The 22586-nt window shown below is 40.0% G+C and overlaps 1 protein-coding gene across 1 annotated transcript in view; it reads right to left on the bottom strand.

Moving 5' to 3' along the window:
- LOC136866001 (prefoldin subunit 3) overlaps window positions 1-22586 on the bottom strand; it is a 126197-nt gene that overhangs the window by 25942 nt on the left and 77669 nt on the right. The window contains exon 4 of the mRNA XM_067142609.1: window positions 2014-2126. Within this exon, the coding sequence (XP_066998710.1) occupies window positions 2014-2126 (113 nt within the window). The remainder of the gene's footprint in view (window positions 1-2013; window positions 2127-22586) is intronic.

Below are 22586 nucleotides of genomic sequence, written 5' to 3'. Positions count from 1 at the left end.
TACTTCAGCCATATAATGTGGAATGATAAGTACAGAATCCTGCAGCTTGTTATACAAGGAAGAATAGAAGGACGTAGGAGTCCTGGTAGACGACGAACTCTGTGGATGAAGAGCCTCGTAGACTGGTATGGGTTGGACACGATGGCTCTGTTCCGTGTCGCTGCTTCCAAATTCAAGATCGCCACGTTGATCCCCCAACCTTCGCTAGAAGATGGCACATTAAGAAGAAGAAGAAGAAACTTAATACCCTTATTTCTTTTACAGGTCTGGAGGTAGTGTCTATTAAACTTGCATCGCTTGCTTTCCTCAGTGGTTTTGTTGTGAAGGAATAAGAAAAGAAGTAACCTGTGAATCATGCCGTAGCCTAATTCAACAAGAAAAATGCAGTTCTCCACTAATGGACATAATTTTTAAGCAAGATTGGGATAATGTCTTCTATCCATCAGAACGGTTTGTGTGGATTATAAACATTGTTAATGATTTTGTGTGTGAAGCTGCAAAATTTGTTAATACAGGAGCTTGTAAGACTTTACCATAGTTCTGCCTGTTTTGAAGAGTTCGGAGGTTTTAAAGTGCGACTCAAATGACAGTTCTAATCATACTGAGAAATTAGGTCAGGTAATTTGCAAAACTGTTATCCCAAGTATCTTAAAAAACATTGGAGACGAAGTGACAATGTTTTGAGAGGGTGAAATACTTAAACAGTAAGCTGATCAACAGGAAAATCATCAGAATGTAGGCCTAACAGCTGTGGGGAACTGCGTGCCGCTCGTCCTGGCTGGCCACGCTTGCAGCGCTCCGGTGGAGAAAGTGAGTACTTCTTGATGTTCGCATGTATTCTTAAAGTGGGGAGACTGATGTATACTAGAGGGCAATGGTATTGTAAAGAAAGGAATAGAATTAATTTAATAGATGTATATTTAGCAAATATTTTAATAGGAATGGAATCTCTGTTGTGAAATGGACAGCAGACAATGGTATGATGGTAAACAAGATGAAAAGTGAGGTTGTAAGTTTCACCGACAGGAAAAATCTTCTAAATTTCTGTGTTGATAGGGTGATAGTACCTTTTTGGGGATCACTGTAAGTACCTAGATGTTATAGTATTTAGGAGTTGCAGTAAGGATGTAAAGGAGAGGGCATATAGCCCTAAGTCTCTGATAAGACCACAATTACAGTATGGTTCCAGAGTATGGAAACCCACACTACGACTGCTTGATAGGAGAATATAAAAGATCCAAAGGAAAACAGCACGATTTTTCCTTGGTGATTACAAAAATGTTGCATACTTAGTACTGAGAAGATTTGGGAATAAGGAGGCTAGATGCCTGACTAAATGGTATGTTGCTAGTTGTCAGAGGAGAGATTGTGTGGAATGACATTAGTCGACGGATAAGCTTGGAGCTTTTAAAAGTTGGAAAGATCATAATATGAAGATAAAGTTGGAATTCAAGAGGACAAATTGGGCCAAATACTTATTTACAGGATTAGGAGGAAGGGGTTGGAATAATTTATCAAGGGAAATGTTTGATAAGTTTTTGTGTACTTTCAAAATAATGAAGAAAAGGCTAGGTAAAGAAATGATAGGAAATCTGCCACCTGGGTGACAGCCTTAAATGTAGACTATTGACTGACTGACTGAATAGGGCTTGTTCAGGAAATTTTGGAAAGTATAATGGTGATGAAGTGCCATGAGATAGGGAGAGAACTGGTCATGAAATTAATGGTCTGAGGGTAAGACTGTGCCAGGAGCCTAAGCCAGGTACATTAAATATTAATTTGACACCAAAATCCCAGAGTATTTTCAACTTTCTCTGAACGAGAGAATGTTTAAGTATGCTGTGGACGAAACTAACATATTTCATAAACAGGCAATGTAGGGTAAGCCAAAAACTCAAACACTGTAGGTGCACAGACGCATCTTAGGATTCGGCAGTGAAACGGTCAAACTAAGACTTTTGAAACGAATGTAGTATTAGAACATTTTGTGTTTAATTTATCCCTAAGACTTACCTCAAGAAATCGAGATCATGTTCTACACAACTTAGATTGGTTTTGGCAGTGTCAATATTCTTCGCAAGGAGATTCATAGCATCATCTAGAGTGTACTCCAGCATCACATTAGCCTGAAATAAAATGATAACAAATAATATACTGCAGACCAGTACAGTAATGGCAAAAAGCACATAATATACTTAAATTCCATATCATGAAAAAACTCCACTCTGGTGAATAACTTTTCACAGTAGAAGATTTTCTGAAGTGCTTACATTGCTTTAAACACTTCCCAGTGTCAAATAATCTCTTGTGTGTCTTATCCCCTCCCCAGAGGCTCTCGACTTAGCAGCATGGAGAAGCAACCACAGATTCACGAGTAAAGCCATGGATTGCTTCAACATACTGGTACCTGCCAAGATTCATCACTTTCATCTCTCCTATTCGATCATCACTAGTTAATTTTATTTCTACCCCAACAGTATGAGGTTTGAGAGGCCAGAGAGTATTACATTTTCAAACCCATAGTAGCTCTTTGCTTTCTACTCCAATAACATGAGGTATAGTCGTCCCCGTGTAAGGACGTACCCTAAGGGTGCAACCTTACCCTCTCTCCCCTGTAATATTAAAGTATTGATTTATAGTAACTTTTCTTGCTGTTGGGTCTTTTTCAGTGTCGGTAACCATACAGTTTAGGGACCCTACTTGCCGATACGTCGTCTTACATTTACATTGTTTAAAAAGACAAGAAGAGATAGAATCCAAAATATTAAAATCGGCATGGGATGAAATAGGAACGTAATTAATAAAATGTTGTGCTCATCATTTCACACAAACTATGTTATTAAATGCATTATCCGAACATGCCACAATTCTACTTACCTGGTATTAGCCAAATAGATTTACAATCCCACAGAAACAAAAAAATTCTTTAAATATTCTCGCAAATGTATCATTAGTGACTTTAATACCAATGCGGTGGCAACACGCAATTCACGCTAGAACAGTGATTGAACGTTGCCAACGTGCCAGATTAACGGTGAATCATTACTCTTCACATTGACTTTGACTGGCAGTAGGAATGGGACCCTTCTCCAACTCCTTTGTAACTAGCATTAGTAAGGAGGAACCACCATTGTAATTAATCATTTCCTTCTCAATTTGACTGACAGAAGTCAAGGGAGCATGCGATTTTGTTCAAAACTCCCCTAACTGATTGTGTTTGGGAGTAGGCAAGTGTGCCCACCATGATAAACAAATTTACCCATCTAAAATGTGACTGGCATTAGGCATAGTGGCCTTACTATTATAATAGAAACTCACCAACTCAGTGTGACTGTCGTTAAAAAAAGGGGCCTGTCATTATAATAACAGCACAACTCAATTTTGACTGGCAGTAGGGAAATTGCCTGCTATTATAATAAAAACTCAAGTGTAATCTGTAAGGGCGCCTGCCATTGTAACGAAAACCCCCAAATCGACTATGACCATTCAGTAGGTAATGGGGCCGCCCATTATAATGAAAACTTTCCTATTCGACTGCAAATGGCAGTAAGCAAGTGAGCCTGCCATTATAATCACAACTCCGCAACTCGCGCTTTACATTGGAAAATGTATGGGAACCTCCCCCTGCTGTTTCCAGATAATGCTAAGAGGCATACAATTTAACCCTACCCGGCTCTCTGGTCCTTAGCGCCCAAAAGCGCCCGGCCACATTATCTACTCACGTCTGCCATCTTTGTGATAGTTTTGTATGGTTTTCGGCAGTGAAATATTTATAAGGCATTTATGAAAATGCTGTACAATCTACAAGGCTTAGGAAATAAAAGAAGAGCGATAATCTGTCTTGAATTTCAGAGCGCGCGGGTCGGCTGTTTTGTTCGTAAACATGGCAGGACTGAGTGCTGCGGACATTGAAAGCAAGCTGAATTTAGGCGAAGAAAGTGGCACAGAATTGTTGAGTAGTGGTGGAAGTGAATTTTTAGTAAGTGAAGAAGATATCAATGAAAATAATTTTAGTGATATCGGTGATGTAAGTGAAAACGGATGTCCAGAAATCAGACTTCATGGCGATGCGCCGGCAATTCAGGTAACACAAACATTTCGTTTTGTTACTCCGAATGATTATGTGGGTGATGTTGGACCTGTCCGTAATTTGGAAAGTGGATCGCGAGAAGTAGATTACTTTTACATACATTTTTTTAAATATAAAACTTAAAACGGGAGAAAGTAAAGAAGTTCAAATGGGTGACGTGACAGCTTTGGTTTGGCATGACAACAGTGACATCTGGGCTGTTTCCTCAAACTGTGATCCAAACGTCACAGTTGAAGTAAAAAGGAAAACTGGGAAGGGAAATGAACAAATTACTGTTCCATGCCCTTTAACAATTCACAGATACATAAAATACACGGGTGGTGTAGATAGATCAGATCAAAAAAGGTCGTACTATAGTTTGGAAAGGAAGACTGAAATGGTGGAGGTATATTTTTGGATCTGCACTGAACACTGCAATAGGGAATGGTTTCATCACTGCATGTATTAAATTATTGAACAATATAATTAATTGATAAGATGTAATATATTTAATCACTAGTAGGTCATTTTTAAATTATTATGTATATATATATATATATACAGGGTTTTAATCATCCATTTCAAATCATCATTTCATTTCTTTGTATCGCGGCTATAACGTATTCTGAATGAACAACTTATTGTGTAAAGTATTTCAACATCATTCGTATTAATAGCTTGCAGTAAATTTTCCAATAGCTGTAGTGAGGTGACCGAAGTCAGCAGGCTAATTTCAGCCCATTACCAGGAAATGTAAGTCATCAAGCTTACGAGAGACCGTACCCCTTCCACACTATGAAGAGACAGTTGAAACCTTATGAACGCCTACTTTTCAAAGTTCGCTACCTGACGCTTTATTTCCGCGGGAAAGTTCAGCCTATGTGAATGGACGTAATGAAGCAAGATGATGGATTCACAGCAATACATAGGAGAAGGAGTGAGACCTCAAATCTTACTGGACCATGTGATATGGTTGATGGAGATAGATTTTGAAGGCTATATACTCGACGACCAGAGCTGGAGAGGACAATCACATTTGCACTCATACTCTTACTCAGACACTCTTACGAAGATTCTACGTCTGCACATTGGAGAAGATTTTAACTTAGTTCACTTCGCATCTGAGTAGTATACTACTCAAAAGTTAATCTCATTCGGACTTGTCATCTCAATGACGAGAGGTAAAGTCAACAGAAGACCGGTTTTGACTGGTATAGGGCAGGAGAGCTTTGGTTATGAATTTAGTTACGCTACTGTTCCGTAATACGGAAGAATACAAGTTTATTCTCTCCATGAACATAACCCATGGTGGCTTTGCTTTTAAAATTAGGATTCATTACGACTTTATGTAAGGAGTACAGTAGGAAGTGTTAAAGGCAGGAAAGTCATAGTACATTAGTGTACTATGCACAAAGCAGAAGTAGAACTGGAATCCACAAGAGATGATGCCGCCTGTACGAGAGATCCATCAATCTATGGAGAAACAATGAGATATCATTTATTTATATTAAGGTGACCTGCCACGTCACAATTTTGACACACATTTGTGGGCAGAGTGGGTACGTCACACAATGATACTAATCAACCAGCACCTTCCAGACATGGTAACACTCAAAGGAACTTCAGATTGGCACTCTATAGACAGATGATAATATTTCATCAAGGAGGCGTCTTGGTTGCAAACGATTGTTTCCACTGACAACACTTTCCCCCGAAAATCTCCACAAAATCACCAAGATATCAGGTAAGAAGAAGGTGTGTGCATATTGTGCATCTACTGGAAGGAAAGCAGCATCAGGAAGAGGGATTCAGACAATATAAGAATGTGACAAATGCAGCCTAGCTCAATTCCTTCAGTATCACCAAGAGAGAGGGGTGGAGGTATGAACCAACAACCCTATGGATCCTGGAATAGAAATACAGATGTGTTGATGTTTTCTAATATTATTGAGAATTTGAATAAATTGTGGTCAGTAGTTTTTATTATATGAAACTTTTTTTGTGACAATGCGCTATGCTTCAATTTTCCCTAAATAATAGGTTGAATCTTGGGAATAAACGGAGTGAAAATGGGAGCAGAAAAGGGTTAAAAAATCTTATTCACTGCATGTACAATAATTTACTCGATATCCGTATACAATGTAAAATACCATAGCAAAGCACGGGTACATTTGCTAGTAAATAATAAAAGCTAGGAAGGTGTAAATTAGTTTGATAACTACTGTTCTATGTATCCATTTAATAGGCGTACACTGAAATGGTACATTACTGTGGCATTTATAATTGAACTTGCGCTCATAAATAGCTGTATTTCTTACAACATTCAGAGCACAGAGAAAAGTTACCCTGCAGAAAGGTTTGGGAGAACATTATTCACTGCCTCCTGGAAAATTATGAATACCAAATACCAAACAAAAGGGAAGAAAATACTCAACCCCTACTTTGAAAGCCAGACTGACCGAGAAGCACTTCCAGGAACAATTTGAGGACAAGAAACACAAACCTAATTGTAATGTGTGTTCTATAATGCCAGTTGAATGCAAAAAAGTAAGGGATAGGGGCCTGCCGATGTAAGCAAACAAGCTACTTTTATTCAAATTGCCCAAACAATCCACCTTTGTGTATTGTGCCATGCTTTGAGAAGTATCACACTTTGAAGCATTATAAAGAATACTGCATGTACCACTAATTTTCAGTGCTGATGGGTATGTCTTTGATGAAATAAATTACTACCATCGATTTATAACATAAAAACTTACAATTTTTCAAGTTTTGATATTGCAATGTATTTCTGTAGTTTGTAAATATTTATCTTGATCAATAGCAAGCCCATTTTGAGGTCAGACTAACTAATTCAAGAGACAGAATGCAGAACTCAAGAGGTTTTGGAAGTATTTTCTAAATTATATGATTTGTACTGCTCTATTTGCAGTGTATTTTTTCACAGTGTCACGTATGTTCTAATATTATTTCTTAGTTTTGTAAGGTATTTCTGTGAACAGTTACAGTCAATTTACCATAAAATTAATTTTTCCCCATTTTTGTTGTTTTTTTACAGTGTAATCCTGCAGCGTCAACATTTTCAAAATACTACTTTTCAATGGTCAATGGTTTTTTAATATTTATTTGAGAAGAAAAACATGTTATTTAAGTTTAAAAACATTTTTTCATTGCTTAGTTTCATACCATTATTTTACCACAAAAATAAATTTTGTAATTTTTCCACATTTTGTTTTATTTTATGGTTATTCCTGCAGAGCATCAATATTATTTTCAAAGGATTATTTTTCAATAGTTTTTGATACTTATTTAAGAAAAACTCACATTATTAAAGGTAAAAATAAAACTCCACTTTCACTGCTTAAAACGTTTTCACAGTAAAGGTCCAAATTTCATTCAGCAGCATAGGGATTAAAATGATGCTGTCCAAATCACTCGTTATGTACGCGGTACACTTCTCGATTGTGGTGGGGACAGAGTTGCCAACTTCCAGATTTATGTATTGTACAGCTCAGTCAAATCATAGGTGCCTTTCTACCCTGTTAAAATCATTTCTAAAAGTCGCGTCTTTGGTAGGATGATGGCAAAGGGATCGAGCGGAGTGTGGCCAGAACGAAACCCGCGAAAGATCACCTGGAAAACAAAGGAAAGGTTGGGCTGGAGCCAAGCCTTCGTGAAAAAGCCCTCTCAAATTGCAGAGTTGGAGATACGACACAACGCTATGGTAGTCCAACACGCCCCGAGGTGTGGCCTAGTTTCCCAGGGTTCCAAACTAATAGAAGGAACTTCCGTCTTTTTATGCACGTTCCACGGATGCCAACGTCGAATTTTGGCGCGTAAAAATTATAGGATATTTTGACCCAGACATGGGAAAATTATGGGAGACACACCAATGAATAGAGATGAATTTTCTGCGTATCCCAGACTGAAAATATGGAATACTTTATTCAAGGGGCGAAATGAGGTCACCAGTTGTCCAGCTGTAACGTATTGCTAACACGTGAACGTAGAGTGTCCCCCAAGCTAAGAATCGCGCTCAAAGATGACTCCACCCACCAAAGGACGCTAATGAAATAATCAAAGGTGGGAGTCAAATTACGTGAGAATTGCCGATCGCAGGTTGATCGCACCTGGTTCAATGGAAGAGGAAAGAGAGGGTTACAATACGCACCATTTAAATGTCTTGAATTCCTGGGATGAAAGGAGCTGTTGTCCTTAATGAACCGTGAAAGATCTACGCCACCAGTCTTCCGGCGTGAAGATAATAAAGGCCAGGCTGGCCCTTGCTGGAGACAGTTCCTAGCGGGTTGTTGAGAGAGGACAGTGTGTTACTTTGTGTTCCAGTTTTTACAGTCCGAAACCTATTGACCACTTACTAAGATAGAGTTATTGTGTCCGTCGCGGCCGTGAATTATAAAAGCCCTGTGAAGTGTAGATGGGAAGTCAAGTAATAGCCAAGCAAGCCTAGGAAAATGTCTCAGTGCCGCGTGTCAATTAAGCTGCGAGCATAATTTATGAACGAGTAGCGGGAGTCTCGCCTATGGACAATGCCGGCCTAAATGAGCACGTGATATCAATAAACTGGTATCATCCAAATCGCTACACTGAGTCAGGGTCCTCAAGTACTGTGAGCCACCCGATTCATGCTGTGAATGCACCCGCCTGTAATTAGAATGACATGCCTGTTTATTGTGTAAATTCTGTATGTGTGTCGCGGTAAACAGAGGATCGTGTGACGAGTTGTGGAGTGTTACCCCTTTGGATTACTTTAAGATTGTAGCAGTGAACGAGCCAACCAGGATGACGGACTTGTGTGGACCAGGGTCGAAGGACAACAAGCTCGTCTCCAGCGCCGAGGCCATGCAGCAGTAAGCTCCGCCATGGGTCTCCCATGGAAGGAAAAACCATGGCCACCAAACAGATGAGTTGATGTCAAATTATAATTTTCTTAGCACGATAATGTGTAACCGGGACCATAGGATGAGCTTTTCCTTTGTAATACCTAAATGTTGTAAAATAATGCATGTCCTAATATGGACATTTTATTGTTCTTTATCATGATAACGTAAATTCAAGGGAGCTAACTCCCCAGACGACCCATTTCTTCCTTAGTGATTAGTTTTTTGTGAGGGGTTATTAGTAATATGTAGAATATCCTAGCAAGTATAGGAAACAAGGATAGAAAAATATTTCGAGTTCCTCTAGGGGTGGTTGGAACAATAGTGTTGATGAGCAGGGAAGACCCTGTCCAAAGGTTGTTCGTTAATGTCCGATATGGCTATCGTACATGCTGGGGAAACTCATGGGTCAGTCAGACGATGCATGCATAGCTTACACATATGATTACGGCATGTGCAGCAAGAGAGTAGTAGTCCCAGCTAAGAGAGGTACATACTATGTTATTTAGCTAATTGTGAGGGAAAATTTGCAAGTTTCTCGTGATTCTTGATTATTTGACCAGAATTGTCTGGAGTGTTTTTGTTTGTAACTGGGATGAGACACCGAGAGGCCGGAGTCTTTAATCTATGGTCAAAATATAAAATATACATATTTTATTTTGGCGATGAGCGAAGAGAATGAGAAGCGTGGAACAGAGGAATCATGAGAGTCCTATGCCCAAGGAAAGAAGAAACGCAATATGAGACGTAATGAGAAGGCCGAATGCCCAGATAGTTTTACGATGAGATAATTCGGATGTGATGTTGCCCATGCGGCGATCAACAATAAGAATGAGAAGGTAGAGAATAAATGAGTATTTCTTGGGAATTCTGCGTAAGATGAAATAAACAAATGAAGTGGGCCAGAAATATGGTCTCCGGGAAAGGAGAGCTGGCCGTTGTAATTGAGAGGGGTCAGGAATCCTGCGCAGCCAATGTATGAGTGACAGGAGGAGTACAAAAGACCACCTTTTTTATTTCTCTCCCTTTGCAACAAGGCGGCCCTGCCGTATTACTGTAGTTAAAGACTCGGGGCTCTGGGTTTTCACAGCGTGCCTGTTTGTTTGTTTTAAACGGTTCAGCTAAGAACACTTATGTAAATATCATCACGGTGATTTAGAAGGTAGTTAATAAATGATTATGGATCCCCCAATATCCGGTAGTATGAGACCGTAGATAATTTAGGGATTTCAGACATGAACCTCACAGTCGGAAGGCGTCCAGTTCGAGCCCAGGTCAGAGTGGGCCACCTTGCGCAGGCTTGCATTAAGCTTGCGCTGGGGCAGAAGATATTGACAACCATGTTTTTCTTACAGGAATGGCCCCATTTATGTATGATGTGTACATATGAGTGTGTTTAGTGTTTAATGTGCATTACTTTGAGTTCAAACAGAACTGATGTTCAACGTTGTTTTTCTTGGTGCCAGACTCGGGAGTCCGGGGTTTCGCTCAGTGGTAAGTGTGTCTTTGTCTGTGTGTATTATGTAAATATCTTTCTTTAATATGGCAATCATGTAGTGTAGGGACCGGTTAATTACATGCTGGGGGACGAGCATTTCTTTACGTCCGTAGGTGAAACCTTAAATTACCCTACACGTGTCCCCCAGGTGGTGCTAAGAAAGCAACGGCGAAGAGATGCGATTGAACTGTCTGAAAAGACCTCTTGGTCATAATGCACAGAGTAATGAAGAAATCGGTCCTTATCAGGACCCGGAAGCCTATAGCCGAAAAATCGGACCTTCAATTCGAATATGCCATCTTAACATCGAAGGCATCAGCAAAGCAAAATGCGAGTGTCTAGCTAAAATTCTGAATGGTCAACAGATTGATGTCATTGCGCTACAAGAAACTCATACAGCCAATGATATGCAACTAAGAACAAGAGGCAAGATCCCAGGCTTCAAATTAGTGGCTCACAATAACCACGAGATGTATGGCTTGGCTACCTATGTGAGAAACAATATTACTAACTACGCAGTAGTCGACTGTAGCTCAAGTGATGACATTTTCACCGTCACAATTAAAATCAATAATCTAACAATAATGAACATATATAAGCCACCAAACACAACGTGGTCCACTCCTCCTCTACCATCCTTACAACACCCAACCGTAATCATAGGAGACTTCAACAGTCATCACACATATTAAAATGATCCAAATGGGGAGGCAATTGTTGACTGGATGGACATGGAAAAATCTTAAACTAATCTATGATGCTAAAGAAAAAGGAACCTTCTTCTCTGCCCGATGGGGTAAGGAATACACTCCAGATCTTTCCTTCATAACCCAATCCCCAAACTCTCCAAACCAGATACTTCGCTCAGTTCTCAACAGTTTCCCTCATAGTCAACACCGGCCTGTCATACTCCAAATTGGCATGTATATTCCTGTCATTCGATCTTATCCGAAACCTAGATGGAACTTTAAAAAAGCTAATTGGAAAAAATTTAAAGAACAAACTGATGGAAATATAAGATGGATTAAGCCAACCTTTAATAACTATGACAGATTTGTTGGAGTTATAAAAGGTGCTGCTCGGCGCTGCATTCCAAGAGGATGCCGTAAAGAATATATTCCTGGATGGACTGTAGAGAGTGAGAGCCTTCTTAAGGAATTTGAGGAAAATAGCAACAATGAAACAGCCACAAAACTTATTCAATCACTGAATGACAATAGAATACAAATTTGGAACGACACTGTGTCATCTCTTGATTTTACCCACTAAAGTAGAAAGGCCTGGTCTCTCATTAGAAAGCTTGACTCATCAAAGCCAGCTGGTAGACAGAAACTGAGTGTTAACATTAATGATCTAGCCAAACACATGATCTCTATCTCAAAGATCAATAGAGATAATCAGTTGTAAGGGAAATCCGGTCAGCACTGAAACATAAAAAGCAATTAGCAAAACAACAATCATCCCAATTCTCTTGTCCTTTCACAAGAGAGGAAACCCTAGAAGGCATCAAGAACATAAAATCCGGGAAAGCAGCAGGTATCGATGGCATCTATCCTGAATTCCTGCAACATCTTGGACCTGCAACAATCACTTGGCTCACCAAATTCTTCTCCAATATTTTGGAGACGGGTAACCTTCCTTCACTATTCAAGAAGACCAAAGTAATATCGATCTTGAAACCCAACAAGGACCCTCTGAGAGTGGAAAGCTACAGACCCATTGCACTGCTAAGTGTTACTCTAAAGCTCCTGGACCGGGCGAGTTGGCCGTGCGCGTAGAGGCGCGCGGCTGTGAGCTTGCATCCGGGAGATAGTAGGTTCGAATCCCACTATCGGCAGCCCTGAAAATGGTTTCCCGTGGTTTCCCATTTTCACACCAGGCAAATGCTGGGGCTGTACCTTAATTAAGGCCACGGCCGCTTCCTTCCAACTCCTAGGACTTTCCTATCCCATCGTCGCCATAAGACCTATCTGTGTCGGCACGACGTAAAGCCCCTAGCAAAAAAAAAAAAAAAAAAAGCTCCTGGAAAGACTAATATACAATAGAATCTCAGAAACCATCAATAATCTCCTTCCCACAGAACAAGCTGGCTTCAGACCTGGAAGAAATTGTGCTGACCAAATTTTTGCATTGACCTCTCATATTGAAAATGGATTTGAGAATCGGAAGATTAGTATGGTTGTCTTCTTAGACTTATCAGCAGCCTATGATACTGTTTGGCAAGAAGGGCTCCTGCTAAAACTTATCTCTGCCATCCCCTGTGTCAAGCTTACAAATCTCATTGGCAAAATGATTAGCAACAGAAACTTTCAGATCTTCTCGGATGATGCAGTAAGCAAAACCTACAAACTGAATGGACTTCCACAAGGATCTGTTCTGGCACCCTTACTTTTCAACCTCTATACTGCTGACTTACCAGCAACTAAGTCCAGGAAATTTATTTACGCAGTTGATATACTACTGGTTAGCCAAACACCAAGTTTTCCAGAAGCTGAACAAATTCTTACAGCTGATCTAAAAAACCTAGATACATACTTCCATAAGTGGTGTCTCCGTCCAAATCTCCAAAAGACTGTTGCATCTGTGTTTCATCTCAGGAATAAATTTGCCAACTACAAGCCTACAATAACATTCAGAAATCAATCCTTACAACACTGGCACTTCCCAAAATATTTAGGTGTCACATTAGACAGATCCCTAACATATAAACATCATATTAACAACACAGCCGCCAAGATTAAAAGTCGGAATAATATTCTTCAAAAATTAGCCGGCATATCCTGGGGCGCAAACAACCAAGTGTTGAGATCTACTGCTCTAGCTCTTTGATATTCAGTTGCCGAATACTGCGCTTCAACTTGGCTGAACAGTGCTCATACTGCGAAGATTGATGCTCAACTAAATCAAGCAATGCGCATTATAACTGGTTGTATTCGCTCTACAAACGTGGCCTGGCTGCCTACACTCAGTAATATTCCACCGCCTTGCTTAAGAAGGTCTGAAGCTCTTCTAAAACTGTGGAAGAAGACCAACCAGGACTCCAACCTCCCCGTTCACCAGGATATTACTCAACCTGCCCCTCCACGACTTAAGTCTAGATCTCCACCCTGGCGCACTGCACTTACACTGGAAGAATCTGGGTTCTCCATCACGAACGCCGGGTTACACCAATGGCAGCCGCCTTCTGTTTCCAATCAACATCTTGTGACTCTACCTCATGTTCAACCTCCCGGATTCCATCTACCCAGATGTCAATGGAGGACTCTACACAGGATAAGAGTCAATCAAGGAAGATGCGGCTATACTCTTCATAAATGGGGCTGACAGAAGTCTTCTGGGTGTGATTGTGGAGCTACCTCACAGACCATCCACCACGTAATTGAAGAGTGTCCATAGAGAGCATTTCAAGGTCCTTTGGAGGACATACAGAACGTAACTGAGGAGGCCTTGAAATGGATCAATGGACTTGATTTGGAACTGTAGGCTTCTGCTTGTATATATTGTGTATATATTGTATACTTATTTATATAATCTACCTGTGCACATCATACGATAAATAAATAATAATAATAATAAATAAATAATAAATTACATGCTAAGAATAGAATGTATTATGTATGGGGACGTCAGCTCAGATTAACACGGTGTGATCGACAGAATATTAAATTTAACGACACAGGTACAAAACTAATGATGGAAAGATAGACGATATTGTTCACAAAACCTAAATTATACCTTTGTGCAGACGACGCCCTCAGGCGAGTCAATTTAAAGTGTTAATTATTTTCTTTTCCTCCACGGAGAATTCATTGTATAGGTTAGTTCTCTTTTTTTTAATGTCATAATTCTGATGGTTCATGTTTGTGGGTTACTGTAGTCACGTCCTATTTCGTAAACCATGGGCAACGGCTGAGTGGCCTACATCTCGGACATATTCTGAGTCATGACCCTCCTTGTGCTCAGGCGGCTAGGACTATACAATTCACCGGTGGTCCATAACCCGTTAGAGGAGAGATCCTCACTTGGACTATGTCCAAGTAGGGTAGCATCCTGCTTCATGAATTTACCGAACTCAGAACATTTTCAGCAAGCCTCGGACCTATGGGAGTAATGGAGTCACACTCTTATTTGACAGGCGAGGGACCCCTTGGAAACAACTTGGAGAACAAAATGGAATTCGATGGGGTGCTATCAATATTAATGAGGCTTATGGAAGAAAGAAGGTAGAACTGGCTGCGTCAGCAAAGAGGATGCATCTGGATGTGCTAGGAGTAAGTGATATTCGGGTAAGGGGAGATAATGGGGAAGAGATTATAAAGTGTACTTGACGGGTGTTAGAAAGGGAAGGGCATAGTCTGGGATAGGGCTCTTTATCAGGAATACCATTGCACGCAACATAGTTTCTGTTAAGCACGTAAATGAGCGAATGATGTAGGTAGATTTGTCAGTTGGAGGAATAAGGACAAGAATTGTGTCTGTGTATTCACCATGTGAGGGTGCAGATGAGGATGAAGTTGACAAGTTTTATGAAGCATTGAGTGACATCGTGGTCAGGGTCAACAGCAAAGATAGAATAGTGCTAATGGGCGATTTCAATGCGAAAGTTGGGAATAGAACTGAAGGATACGAAAGGGTGATTGGTAAATGTGGGGAAGATATGGAAGCTAATGGGAATGGGAAGCGTTTGCTGGACTTCTGTGCTAGTATGGGTTTAGCTGTTACGAATACATTCTTCCCGCATAAGGCTATTCACCGCTACACATGGGAGGCTAGGGGTACCAGATCCATAATAGACTATATCTTAACCGACTTTGAATTCAGGAAATCTGTTAGGAATGTACGAGTTTTCCGGGGATTTTTCGATGTTACAGACCACTATCTGATCTGTAGTGAACTAAGTATCTCTAGGCCTAGGGTAGAGAAAGTGAAATCTGCCTGCAAACGAATAAGGGTAGAAAGTCTCCAGGACGAGGAAATTAGAAGTACATGGATATGATTAGTGAGAAGTTTCGAACAGTAGACAGTAAGCACGTTCAGGATATAGAAAGTGAATGGGTGGCATACAGGGATGGTGTAGTAGAAACAGCAAGGGAATGCCTAGAAACAACTGTGTGTAAAGATGGGCCAGTAAGGAAATTAAGAAAGAACACATCTTAGAATATGATATATACTAACCAGAATTCCGGAATAGGATGGGAGGTTGGAGGAGAATGCAGATCACACCACAAAAGGATTAAATTTACATTCCAGGTAGATTTATAACAGTAAAATAAATACATTGTAACTAAATTCCCCAAGAGAGGGTGGAAACCGGGATAAACCCCGGAAAAAAATACAGAAGACTACATGGCACGTCCGTCTCGTAGAAAGATCAGGCAAAAACTCCCAACAAGGCTACCCCCAACACTCACCAAGGCCATCCGCATCCGCTCAGCCATACCAAGCAGGGAGGGGATAGGGCCATACGTTCAGAGCACATTACAGGACTACACGGACAAAGGTCTATACAGTTCTGTTTACATGTTGAGAGGGATTTGAATTAAGAAATTCACATGTTAAATTATCCTCGCAGCATAACAGTCTATAATGATAATGTATGTATGTATGTATGTATGTATGTATGTATAATTCTGAATAAATTAGTCTTCATAACCCCCATTATATGATTCTTGTCATTTATAGTAGTACTAAGCAGTATCCGGTAGACAGTTGAACCCAGAGATCCTACTTTCATATTATATAACGCTCCATCTTAAGTATTAGTTTTTCTTCTTGCGAACGTACCACCCCCCAATTGTTCGAGCTGCCGAGGCCAGCACAGAAAGTAGGAGGGGAGCGGTTCGAAACTCATTATGCAATTCGAGCCGCTCTTCACTATAGTCTCATCCATGGTTGTTTACCAGGTTACGCGGAGGCATTATTATGCGTGGGTCGTCCATTCGAGGCCTGTAAGGGCGTAGTATATCAGGAACACGATGCCTACCATGACGCAAATAATGCTCACACTCAGACTTTTCACCGCCATGCTTGCGGACCTCAAACAAATGTTTGACATGCCTCACTCGATTGCCTACACTTAACATCATACAATCACATTATCTACTGTATCCATATCCATTATTGTTGTTAAGGTACTCTTTGTCTTTGGGCAACCTGCAGCTGTTGCAGGAAGATTGTATAATAATAAATACAGTCTCCCTGTATAGTATGACGTATTGTGAATGTCTATTTCTACAAGAGGAAATATCATTTATTGTGGAACATTATTTCCCGTCATACAAAGTGATGCATTAGAAAGGGCTGTTTGCTTCACGTTAAAGAATAGTATAAGAAGCAACTAAATAACAGAAAAAAAATAGCAGTCACTGAAAAGTTCTGTTATACGGGAGCAGTCTTATGCAAATGAAAGGGGACAACATGGCACCCAGGAAGTGCCACTAGAAAAAAGAATCATGAATGATTTCTCCAGTAGGTGATGCGGTCCCCTAAAGCATAGCCTACAATGAACATCGCTGAAACTCGGTTTGAGCAACAGGTCTCGCCAGCAGATTTTTAAAGAGCTAGGTGGATTTGCATACCATATTCCAGTTGCTCAGCGTCTAATGAAAAAGGACGAGTCCAACAACAATACCGCTGCCGTGCGTTGTCCATGACATTTATGCGGATCCAGATTTCTGCAATATACAGTTTTCATGCAAAAGCCATAATATTCACCTTGATGGCTACATCATCCAACAAAGCTGAGTAGCTCAGGTGGTAGAGTTGAGCTCAAGTTGGTGGATTCAATTCTGGCTGAATCCAGTGGTACCTGAAGGTGCTTAAATACGTCAGCCTTGTGCCGGTAGATTTACTAGCACATTACAAGGGTCTGATGTCATATAAAAACCACTACATAATGCGCTGGTTATGAATTGGTGCGCTGTGTCTGGTCATGGATAACCAGGTCATTTCATCGAGGATGTTGCACAGAACACAAAAGCAGTGAACCAGTTATTCTATAGAGACCTCATTACCACCTCACTTATTCCAGTCTGTCGTGCCAGAAACTTACCCCTCCAAACCACACCGCAGGTGAGATGCTCAACCCTTCTGCAACGCCATTTCAGAGATTACCTAATTTCTCGAGGAACTCCATTCTCGTACCTTCCCTGCTCCCCAGATCTCAAGGCTTAAGATTCCTACATATGAAGCATGTTGAAAGAATCTGTTTTCAAGACAGATGACCAACCTACAAATACTATTGAATCATACATGGAAGATATCACTTTTTTGTGTCCTTACAACAACCGTTATTCATCAACATGTTCAATAGTCTTCAGAAACATGAAGAATGTATGGTATATGATGGTACAGATTTTGAACATAAACTGTACCAACACAATCAAATAACATTTCAGTGTCGTTTACTTCGCTGCATACGGTACCTCGACAGCACAAGGTTAGCAAGACCAAAGAGTATTACACTGTGCCATCTGTGTTGAAATGACAATATTGGAAATTGCTGACAAGTAACCTAATTTCGTTGAAGCATTAATACCCTACCATAATTCATGCATCCAAATAGTTTGAAATACAAAGTAAAGAAAGTCACCCTTACTTATGCTAGGTGCCTCACTTAACAGTTGTCAGGTGCCTCTTCTCCAGTGTTTTGGAAGATATTTTCAATTCTGTTTTTGTAATGTGTAGGTAGAGTCAGCCCATACAGAAACTGCTCATCCTGTATGTCATGCGACGTTCAGTGTTAATAGAAAACATTCTTTAGGTTTTCACAGCATACTAAATGTTCTGTAAATGCCTGTGTAGATCTTCACTTTTGGTCTTCGACTAAGTACCCGCCTTTTCTCTTAACTGGTTCTAGGATCTTCCTTAGAAATTTTCTTTCTTCTCTACATCCTCAATTTCCATTTTCTTAGACCATCCCCCTGTCTAACACCTGTCCAAATCTCAAAAGGTTTGGAAATCTCAGCAAGAAAATTAACTTTGAAAACCATTCCTGTGTATGTTTGCTGGAGCCTATAATTACTCTAGTCTTCCTATCTATTTTGAATTCATCCAACCTGTGAAAAGTGTCTTCCTGTCAATTGAATCATACATTTTTTAAATCATCAAAACTACTACCACATTTCTACCTCTAACACCTGTTCTTCTCAAAAAGCTTTTAAGATTAAAGATCTGTTTCGCTAAAGTTCCTCTCAGAAACCACCTTGATATTTGCCTATTTGATGTTCTGCCCGGTCTTCCTTTATTATTATCACTATTACTACCGTATTTACTCATGTATTAGACCCCGTTTCTCCCCCCCCCCCCCCCCCCCCACATTTACAGCTAAAGAAAAGTAAGCAGGGTGTCCAATATACAATAACGTAAAATTATGAGCAGTGAACACATGACTTTTAGGCTATAAATTGTATATGTTAAGATTCAACACCATTCTTTAACAGACTTACGAGTGTATTCTGAGTTTTACCAGATTCTTCTTCTTCTTCTTTTTTTTTTTTTTCTTTTTTCAAGGCAGTATTTCTAAGTTCAAAAAGAATAAATGGTGAACACATGACTTTTAGGCCTACATATAAAGTAAATATATGTCAGTTTTAGTTACTCTTATATCACTTCATTCGTTTTATCGCATTAATTCCTCTGATGAGGTTGACGTCAGGAAGGGCATGCGGTCGTAAAAACTCACTACGAAGATTTGCCTCACTTCATACTCGACCCCATAGAGAAAAGGGAGAAGGGTATCATATTATGTAACATTAATACAAGAGAAAGTAATGGCAGTCAGTTGTGTCTGTCGGTTAAGCAGTAGGCCTACCGCACAGTAAAACTGATCATTGTTTTCGTCTGAATTACTGTCGTCTTGTGCCGCCAACTTCACTGCTACCAGCCTGTCGTCATTCCAAATGACTTCATCTTCACGGCAATCGCTAGTATTAGAGATCCTGTTTTTTTTGCAACTTAAATAATACTGTAGTTTCGTTCTCAACAGTAGAGTCCAGACAGTAAGAATCTATTCGCAAATGGTTTCTGGAGATGGTTTCCATTATTGCCAAGTGGTGTAAGTATAGCAGAAGCCACTCCTTCTGAATAAAGCCGTGCTGTAAAAAGCGTGCCAACCCACCAGCTGATAACTAGCGTAGGTTGACTTGTACTTCCGAATGTAATATATAGTGACTGGAAGCATTCTTTGGATAACTGCGGCTATTGAACGCTAGACCTTTTTTTTTCCAAGTCTATTTCATTCTTGTCCTCTACATTTATTACATCATGATTTACCTAAACAGATGTGACTGAGATAAGAGAGACCACATTGTTTAGCTTAGGTATGCTACTAAGTGCCCAGATATTGTCGAAGTTCTAGGACAGAAAGAATAAAAATAAACAACAAGAAAGCTTGTCGCATTTATGGACAATCAATCAATCAATCAATCAATCAATCAATCAATCAATCAATCAATCACTACTGATCTGCATTTAGGGCAGTCGCCCAGGTGGCAGATTCCCTATTTGTTATTTTCCTAGCCTTTCCTTAGAAAATTGCAAAGAAATTGAAAATTTATTGAACATCTCCCTTGGTAAGTTATTCCAATCCCTAGCTCCCCTTCCTATAAACAAATATTTGACCCAATTTGTCCTCTTGAATTCCAACTTTATCTTCATATTGTGATCTTTGCAACTTCTAAAGACACCACTCAAACATATTCGTCTACTTTCTACAAGTGTAGCGGTAATGCATTTTATTATCATAATGTTTAATTTAGCACTTCTTTGCCTCCATATTCTTTTATTAATGCATAGTATGTTCCACTATGTTCTAATGGTTCATGGTATGGGTTATTGTAGTCACGTCCTAGTTCGTGAACCACGGGCAACGGTTGAGTAGCCTAGGAAGTGGTCCTGAGAGTCGGAATACCAGTTGCTATGGAATGGGAGTGGGCATCTCGGACATTTTCCGAGTCATGGCCCTCTTTGTGCTCAGAAGGCTAGGACTATACAATCCACCGGTGGTCCCTAACCTGTTAGAGGAGAGATCCTCACTTGGACTATGTGCAAGTAGGGTAGCATCCTGCTTCACTAATTTATGGAGCTCAGAACATTTTGAGCAAGCCTCGGACCTATGGGAGTAATGGAGTCCCACTCCCATTTCACAGGCGAGGGACGCCTTGCAAACAACTTGGCGAACAAAATGGAATTTGATTGGGGAGTTATCAATATTAATAGGGTTTACGGAAGAAAGAAAGTAGAACTGGCTGATTCGGCAAAGAGGATGCATCTAGATGTGCTAGGAGTAAGTGATATTCGGGTAAGGGGAGATAACAAGGAAGAGATAGGAGGTTATAAAATGTACTTGACGGGTGTTAGAAAGGGAAGGGCAGAGTATGGGGTAGGGCTGTTTATCAGGAATACAATTGCATGCAACGTAGATTCTATTAGGCACGTAAATGAGCGAATTATGTGGGTAGATTTGGGATGAAAGTAAGCAGAGAGAAAAGTAAAACAATAGTAATGACAAGGGGAAGGAAGGAAGGAAGGAAGGAAGGAAGGAAGGAAGGAAGGAAGAAAGGAAAGGGAAAGATAAAAACTGAATGTTAAATACTCAAAGTGGTTAAAAGAAACAAGTTCTTGGGAAGTGTGATCACAGAAGATGGAAAGATTACCGAGGAAACTGGAAAATGAATAGAACAAGCAAACAGTTTCTACCAGAGTGTAAGGGGTATTTTGTGGAACCAAGAGGTCCTGAAGAAATGTAAGAAAGTATTATATTCAATCTATTATGAACCCTTACTAACCTATGCAGCTGGATCGTGGACTACAACGAAACGAGAGAAGAGAAGAATACATGCAACGGAGATAAAATTCCTAAGAGGTATCGAGGGCAAGACCAGAAAGGATAGAATTAGAAATGAGAGATAAGGAAAGGGACAGGAATCTTAAAACTTCAAGACAGGATAGAAATAACAAAGCTTAAGTGGTATGGGGATATGATAAGAATGGGAGGAGAGAGAGTGCGAAGAAAAAAAAAAAAAATGCTTTTTCAGAGAACAGGAAAGAGACCACGAGGATGACCCCGAAACAGGTGGACAGATTCAGTGTGGGAGTGCATACAGAAGAGGAGAGGAAAACCAGAAGATGTACTTAAAAGAGGAGAAGAGTGGTGGAAAGACAGGCAGCGACGGAGGTCCTAGATTCACAACCCGACCCGGGAAGATGGTAACGGGAAATGAAGATGATTATGATGAGATACTGTAAGAGTGCAGTAGACCAAACACCATTTACAGTACTGTTCACTTCAGTTTATGTAAAGTAATTCAACCATCACTGTGAAGATGTTTACAATGTGAATTCATAAAACAAGAAAAGCTTTCCAATCTAGTTTATTTTTTTTCAAATCTTTTTTTACATTTTCTTCAGAATTTTTAAACATTCAATGTCCTCTATGAGAAAACCTAATGCATTTCAATATCGTACCCACTAGAAATATAAGCACATTGACTTTCGGTGGTTCAGAGAGCCCCAGGTTTGATTCTCAACTGGCTGAGGATTTTAACTGCACATGGTTAATCAGTGTTCTCTCCATGACTTTTTTAATGGGCAGACTGCCCTGCTGTTTTTACAGATTGCCCGGCTAACATAACCTAGTTACGTAACATTAATACATATTTGGGTATTGGGTGCCCCAAATTAAAATTGAAATAAACAGTTTCACAGTATTTACATGATAAATCTTCATTATTGTCAGCATAATTGCATAAATTGTACCATACATACATACATACATACATACATACATTATCATTATAGACTGTTATGCCGTTCAGCATTCAGTCTGCAAGCCTCTGAGAATTTATTAAACGTTGCCACAATCCTCGATTTGCAACTAGTGTTGTGGCCTCATTTAGTTCTATACCTCTTATCTTTAAATCGTTAGAAACCGAGTCTAACCAGCGTCGTCTTGGTCTCCCTCTACTTCTCTTACCCTCCATAACAGAGTCCATTATTCTCCTAGGTAACCTATCCTCCTCCATTCGCCTCACATGACCCCACCACCGAAGCCAGTTTATGCGTACAGCTTCATCCATCGAGTTCATTCCTAAATTAGCCTTTATCTCCTCTTTCCGAGTAC

Source organism: Anabrus simplex, chromosome 3 (assembly GCF_040414725.1).
Source record: "Anabrus simplex isolate iqAnaSimp1 chromosome 3, ASM4041472v1, whole genome shotgun sequence".
Classification (NCBI taxonomy): Eukaryota; Metazoa; Arthropoda; class Insecta; order Orthoptera; family Tettigoniidae; genus Anabrus; species Anabrus simplex.
This window is presented reverse-complemented; position numbering and strand designations above follow the sequence as displayed.